Source organism: Quercus robur, chromosome 11 (assembly GCF_932294415.1).
Source record: "Quercus robur chromosome 11, dhQueRobu3.1, whole genome shotgun sequence".
Lineage (NCBI taxonomy): Eukaryota > Viridiplantae > Streptophyta > Magnoliopsida > Fagales > Fagaceae > Quercus > Quercus robur.
In genome coordinates this window covers 48,380,690-48,388,729 of record NC_065544.1, presented here as the reverse complement: position 1 = coordinate 48,388,729, position 8,040 = coordinate 48,380,690, and the positions used below count along the sequence as shown (strand labels likewise).

Below are 8,040 nucleotides of genomic sequence, written 5' to 3'. Positions count from 1 at the left end.
AAAAAAAATGCAATTTACTCTAAAAATATATGATATCTTAATGTAGTAAACATATATTAGAATGATCATGTGCCCTCCATTTGACAATCATTAAGATGTTTGTTACAATAGTATAATATAATTAGACACTGGTTTTTAAATCCTTAGAAATGGCATGAGGAAACACAAAATTTGTGGAGAAGCCTACTCTGGTAGATGCATTGCTTAGAGGTTGTTTGGTATCAGCTTCAACATTTAACTTTTAGTTTTTATATGCAGTTTTTTTAAAACTTCACTTTTTCCCTTTTTTTTTTTTTTTTTTTTTTTTTTTTTCACTTTTTCAAAATTTTCAAGGTACAAGTATATTTTAGCATTCTTTCAGCAAAAAGCTAGATACGCTGTTCTCAAACAGACACTTAATTAGTGTCCATTTGGGATTTGCTTATTTTGCTGAAACTGAAAACTTTTTGCTGAAAGTATTGTAGATAAAGGTAAAAATTAGCTGAAATAGTATAGTAGGATCTATGAATAGTACCAAAAAGTGTAGTGAGACCCATGAATAGTAGCAAAAATAAACTGAATAATAAAATAAGTTGGCAAAAATAATCCATGCCAAACGCACACTTAGGTTGCGTTTGGCACTAGCTTAAAAAGCTAGATTTTTTTTACTATTTAGCTTATTTTTGCTACTATTCATAGGTCCCATTGCACTTGTTGGTACTATTTATGGGTCCTGCTGTACTATTTCAATTACCTTTTACATTTATCTACAATACTTTCATAAAAAAGTATTTAGTTTCAGCTAAATAAGTTATTCCAAGCAAACTGGTGTTATTCTTAAATGGGTTTTTCTAGCCTTTTCCATGAACCAGTCTCCAACAACAGTTACCTACAATGTTGAGTGAAAATCACTTGATAGAAGCCTGAAAAGGTTCAACATACAAATCTGTCGACTTACACAATTCCAGTAACAAAAAGAATCCACAAATTCCAAATGCACGGTATACAAATTGTGACCATGATGTTTGATGCACGCTACACTAAATGGAAGGACCATTTTGGCGGTGTAGCTTGACTGATTATAATAACTATGCTCACATGACATGCCTACCACTGTGTAAAAGTGAACTAAGTTTGGTCTTTCTTGTTTTCATAACCAATACCCAACTGCATGGTGTAGGTTCCTTGTTCTATTAACTGTCAGTAGCAAGTTGTCCAAATCATAGTGTAAGATCCTTCTACACTCTAAATCTAGACCTTTATTTATTTATTTTAATCTCAACTTCTGATGTATAGTTGATAGGATTTGTTAAAGATATCAATCTATGTTTGATGTACTACATCTAAGGTTAGTCTATGGTTAACATAGGTTTTTTATGGTAGATGAAAGCTCAAAAAAATGTAGTCAGATATTTGAAAATGTCTAGATATCTTCGTTTTTCAAAAAAAAAAAAAAAATGTTGGGACCTCCAAAGGTTTTTTTTTATTGTAGATGAAAGCTATCAAGCTGAATCAAATCACCTATGTCAGAGAAAACAAAAAAGTTGAACCACATCACATTTATTTTTTTTCTATTCTCTCTCTTTCTCACATATTATAGCTCTCTACACGAAAGCAACAGAAAAAGTGCATCATCAATTAAATCAAGGAAGGTTTTTGGAAATAAAATCAGGTTTAGAAAAAAAAAAAAAAGCAATCTTGAAAATGTCAGTATTATGCCGAGTTATTGGTTGGGAGGGGTGGGTTCCTAAACCGAACTTATCTTGTATTTATATCATTATATGTACGAGAAAACACAAACCATTATGTTTAAGCAACGTGTGGATAGATACAGTTTCATAATCAATCCTGAAAATGCCATGTCTATGCAAATTGGGAGGCTTAATACTCCTATATATCATCATAAATGAAGCATCCTTAGTAGGTAAAAGTTCGACAAAGTAGAAGACATTTTTTCTAATGATGTGATTACGTATCGGTTTGAGATTGCCATCGTTGGGAAATCCTAATTCTGTGGTCCGGTCAAGTACAACGCCATTTTCATACATTGAAAATTTGTCCAGAGATTGGAAAAGCTCCCACGCAACTGACTTTCCATTCTCAAAACATCCCTTTCCTCTCAAAAAAACATAAAGTAACTTTATTATTTGGTTGTTTGGGAGACCTAAGGAGTTGTTCTTTCGAAGAAAAAGAAAAGAAAAGGAAAAGGCATGAAATCTGATAACAAAACAAAGGAAATTAGTTTCACCTCATTCAATCAACACTGATGAAACATAGAAAACCCCTTCAACTCCCCCGTCCCCCTCCCCCCCCCCCCCCCCCCCCTCCCCCTCCAATAATTTCTAATGTTTATACTTTACACCGTCTACTCATTATATCAAAAGTCTTATAATTCAGTGACATTGTCTAGTCTCTGTTATGAGGAGAATTAAGGTTCAAATATCTCTAATAAGAAAACAAAGGAAATTAGTTTCACCTCATTTAATCAACACCGATGAAACGTAGAACCACCCTCCACCTACCCCTCCAAAATAAATAAATAATAATCCTTAATGTTATACTTTACACTGTGCACTCATTGTGTCAAAAGTCTTATAATTCAGTGATATTGTCTGCTCTCTATAATGAGAAGAATCAAGGTTCAAATCTCTCCTCTTCACTATAGTAACTATTGCTTTATGTAAAATAATAATAATAATAATTGAAGGATTATTTGTTCAATTTGAACAATTTGGGTTTAGTTTCAATCTTAATTCTAGGATTATTCATGTTCTCTAGAGGGTTGTAATTTAGAGTTTGTACAGATAAAATGTCGTGGCCCATGTTTTAGCTAAAAGAACAAAATAATTGAAGGCCCATGCTTTAGCTAAAAGAACAAAATGATTGAAAGATTTGCTGGTTTGTTGATCTAGACGAAGAATGTTCCAACAGACATGAATGATGCATTGCTTGCTGATCCTATTTCTTAATCAATAAAACTCTACTGTGCTGTTCCTGTTCCCAAAAAAATAAAGGTTACTACTAACCCATACACATACATACTCGTGATATTGGAAGAATTATTCTCACCGGCTCAATCTACTGTGAGATACCTAGTGCATAAAATGCTCTCTTTGTTATGACACAAAATCAACATAATTAGTGGCAGAAATCCTTGTTTGATCATCCAAGTTGAAATTTCCCCGTTACTTCAAAGAACATGAGAAACCTTCCTTGGAGATCCCTACTTCAATAGAAAAATGACAGTGAGGAACGCACCCATAAGAGCCAGAACTATGACAAAGCCAAAATCAAGACACCTGAAAATATCCCAACTGAAATAAAAATCCCAAAATTGAAACCTTACGACCGTGTTAATAAAAGACTTGTGGCTTCAACAATATATATTTTTCAAATAAGAACCAAGTAAAATGGTTTTCTGTGAAATTTTGAGCAGATTGTAGAGATCCATGATTGTGACTGAAACCAAATTCAGTCCCAACCAGGAGAAGAGCAGACCAAATAAAAAAGGGTTGCATTTGCATCATGAGGGAAGTAAATCAGTAAATGTTTATTTTAATAAAACTCGCAAACTTCTCCAAACCACGCGCACACACAAAGTGTTACCAGAATCCGAACTGTGTAATCGTCACAAAAGTTTAAAGTTTTCAATTTGCTTCCTCCAAATTTAATCACCAAATGTCAATGACTAGAATTGGGGGCAGATCTACCACAAGATGCCTTCACATGGAAAATTTAATGATTTTTTTATCAGATTTATTTTCACACCAATATCTGCTACACATGGGGGATCACATCAGAACATTCAACTGACCAAGAATCTTTATAGCATCATTAGCCACTTGACGAAAACAAATGCAGAATTAGTTGTATTAGTTTCATCTACAACCACAGAGACTGTAATATCTGGACAAGAAAACCAAACCAACACCAGATGCATCAACAAAAAGCTTCATAGATAAAAGTATAATAGAGAACAAGGGCATGTGATTTAAGAAAATTTTTTTAGTTGAACAGAAAATTGTATCCTTCCTAACTCAAATCTGCGTTAGTTTTACCTCAAAATGCTCAACATCATCTCCAATAAAATTTAAATATTAAAAAAAAAAAAATCCAAAGGCTACAACAGCAAGAGAGTTCGTTTCTGGTCTAAATTCAAAACTACCGACTTTCTTGAGCTCTCTTAAAATCTCCAAAATGTCTAGTGAGAGTTACAAGAGTCTGTGCTTCAGTGTAGTGGCTTGTGCAGCTGAGCTGGATGAACATTGCCTATCTACTTTTTCTTCTTTGATTTGTTGGCCAATGACTGAGTATATGCAGTTCCCTGAGCATTGGAAAGGGCAGAAAAAAGAGTACATCAGCAAGCCATCACAATTTCAGTGTTAATAGCCAGTAAAAGAGAACTCCTAGTAGCAATAATAGACCTTTAAGTTCCATATGGATATTTTTTTTCTTCCTTGGGATTTTTAAGTTCTGTACGAAATCCAAGAGACCAAAATCGACAAAGGCATTGACTACCTTTTTTTTCATTTAATTTGCCCCATGTAAATGTAATTTAAACCACCTTTTAAACACCAATCCCCACCCCCCCTGTGGCAGGGTGCAGCCACCAGGCAAACACATGGTAAGAAACCAAAGCCAGCCACTAATACCTTGTACAATCAACAGGACAACAGTTTCTAATAACATTCAATGTCATGGTGAAGCATAAACTACTCACCTGAAGCCACTCATCCAGTGAAGCATCTGTAGTCTTAGTTCCAACTTCCACCTTGGGAGCCCTCTTAGTTTTCTAACCAATTACAAACAGATAAGAATTATTGAAAGTTGAAAGCATACAAAATATAAATATAAAACGTGATGAGGAGATAAGAAAGCAAGCATCCAATAAGCACATTGATCTCTCACAGAGAGAAGAAGAAGAATTAAAGATAAAAGCAGCAAAAGACTCAGGTTAATTAGAAATTTCCAATCCCTGAATGCTACAAAATTAGTATGTTTCAAAGACTAACATTGTAAGTGCACATAAAATGAAGGTTTGTAACTTTGTATCAGGACAAAGTTAACATTGCCATATTGGACACTGCTGCGGATGTAAGTTAATGAGATTTTACATTTAACATTACATTAGTCATATAATACAAACTGCAGGACTGAGAGTGCATACCTTGGAAAGATTCTGAATTTGACCACGAATCCATATGCCAAGGAGGACAAGAAGGGCAATTGCAAGGGTAACAAGAAAAACGGATTCAATGCTAAGAAAAGCACCAGCCTCAACAACTTCAATGGTACCATTGTAGAAGGTGTTCTGGTATGGATTCTGGTCAATTTCATAAATGATGGTGCCTACAAGGTCAAAGGTGCCCGGCTGCAAAAGAAAAAGGAAATGCCTAAGCTCAAGAATAAGTTTTTTCACCCCCCTTATAAATTGTATGTATTTTGGAATGAGAAATAGACTAAAGATTAGAGTGATTCTCAACAATAATTATTAGGAAAATAAAAAACTTCCATAGTTCAATACCTGCAAGAACTTGCTGACAGCAAATATGTATGGGAAAGTAGCCTGGGCTGAAGCTGGCACTGTTGCGTTGTTAAAACCCTAGAATTAAAACACAAACATAAATGTAAATAAGGAACTAGCAAACAGAAATTAAAGACAAGAGAAAGCTAGAAGGCTGCTTTAATACAAAGACAATACATAGAAAGAAAAACAGCTTCCTCCTCAGTGCAACCTGATAAATAAACTCATCCAGTGGAAGGGCACCACAACAGCAGTAAGGCACAAAAAGATTGAGAATTAGAAAAACAGCTTTTTTATTAACATAGGATAGAAAACATGACGATTTTGAGGAGAAATGCGACCAACAAAGGACAACAAAAACAGGCCAGCCAATGTGAAGTAGCATATATATACCAAAAAAAAGGTTACTGTAACACATGAAAACTCAAACAAGAATGCCAGATAGAACACAAGGTAACACTACATTTTTATTTCATTATTGGTAAGTTACACACTAAGTGGGTCTTGAAGCCCAAGACCTCAATCCTCCATCCCATTATCATGGGAGGAGAAAGTGCTTTTTGAGATGGATCTCATAGGCAACACAAACTAACACATTTTCCAGGCATTTGTCAATTAACATAAAAGTATTTTGACATGCAAAATCATTATGATAAAATACATTAAACATGAGGTAACATTGCCTAAACTTGTACAGAAGTCACCCACATGAACCTAGGGCAAGCATACAGCTGCAAATGTCAATATACTAATTCAATGTACAATTTTATTTTTTATTTTTTATAAAAAAATCAACTTACAAAAGACAACATAATCTAATTTATAGTAAGATAGGCAACATGGCCCTTACTTTTTATTTTTTTTATGAATTCAACACAGTACTTACATTATAAATGATAAGTAACAAACTTGGAGATCATGCATAATAAACCATGCAATAAAATTCGAGTACACCTAGGATTACCTGTGTAGAAAGATTTTGAACTTGCAGACGATGATCAAAAGGGAGATGAACGCTGGCCTTAATTGCAATGACATTCACAGTTGCCTCCCCTGTTTTATCATCAAAAGAAGCATATGAGCAAAGTTCCAAATGTTAAATGGAAGAATGAAAAGAAATTTGCATGGAGTGACACATGCAAACAACATTAATGTGCACTTATCTTTCAGAAAGACAGAAATTATACAATATGAAGCATAGAGGACAGAATACAGAACCACCGCAAAGATAGCCAAAACATAACATGACAATTGACATACCATTTCAAACAAAAAGTAGGCAAATAACACTACCAAATAGGGATTCTAATTAGAAATTACCATCATTTTTCATGCCGACCAATAATTCAGTCTCTTCTCCGGCTGTAATCACTACAAGAAAGAGAGATATCAAATTAAAAACAGGCAGCTTTCATAACATAAAAAGACACTTTTATACACAATATAGATAAGACCATTACATCGGGCACTGTTCTTCGGGAAAACACAGACTGTATCAACTCCCGGAGCAGGGCTAAAACTCCCATCACCAAAATCTTGGACATCCTCACCAACAATCCCAAGATCAGCCACCACTTCTTCAGCCGCCTCCCTACCCTCCGCGTCCGAATCCGATTGACACCTAGCAACTATTAAGTAAAAGAACTATCATTTATCAACAATTCACAAATAAACTTACATAATGTCATGAAAATTAAACTCGTGCATTCAAGTTTCAACAACCCATTACCCATTTCACCACAAGCATGCAGATCAAAAACCCAAAAATGCATTCAAATGACTACTTAAATAATCTTCAAGTAGTTAACTTTAATCAGAAATTAAAAGTACCCTATTTTTTTTCTGATTCCTCTAATCAAAATCCAATGCAAATTTTGCTTACAAAAGCGACCAAACAAGAAGTACACTTTTTTACATTTATAAAAGCAATTATCACAAGCAAGTCAAAATTCGCTTTCGAAAGCAATAAAGGCACAACCAAAAACTCAATCAATCCATCAAAAAGTTCAAAAATTCAAACACCATGCAAGCGTTTAAAAAAGAAAAATTCAACACAAACCCAAAATCTAACAAATCTGGAACGAAACGAAACCGCAAAAACTCAAAACGGAATGAGAAAATTCAGCCTATCCAGATCTCATATATCCAATCAATCAATCATCAACCGCTTTATCATCCACGCATGCATGAAAAACCCAATCAAAAAAGTCAAAACCCTAAATGATCAACTCCTCGCAATTATAATCAAAATCGAAAATTTACAAAACAGAAATGAAATTGAGTCAATATCGAGAAATGGGTGTGGATCTAGATCTGGAAATTGCACCTGGAGAGGCGAGGAGGAGGAGGAGAGCGAGGAAGAAAACCCTAAAGTTCTTCATCGCCAACATTGGGAGATTTTGGGTGAGAGTTGGTATTGGTGTGCGTTTTTGTTCTTTGATTTTAATTTTGTTTCGTGTGGAAAATGAGGGACCAATAGAGAGTTAAAAACTTAAAAGTGTTTTTAGAGACCAGGAACAAGCTTTTTTCTTGGGTCA

The 8,040-nt window shown here is 34.5% G+C and overlaps 1 protein-coding gene across 1 annotated transcript; it reads right to left on the bottom strand.

Annotated features, from left to right (window-relative positions):
* Nucleotides 1-3,914: 3,914 nt before the first annotated feature.
* Nucleotides 3,915-8,040, bottom strand: LOC126705701 (translocon-associated protein subunit alpha). The gene is made up of 8 exons (XM_050404855.1): nt 7,830-8,040; nt 6,964-7,131; nt 6,824-6,874; nt 6,468-6,556; nt 5,504-5,581; nt 5,147-5,350; nt 4,700-4,771; nt 3,915-4,303 (listed from the first exon to the last, which is right to left on the bottom strand). Exons 1-8 carry the CDS (start codon nt 7,891-7,893, stop codon nt 4,253-4,255), a joined length of 777 nt encoding a protein of 258 aa, XP_050260812.1. The 5' UTR covers nt 7,894-8,040; the 3' UTR covers nt 3,915-4,252.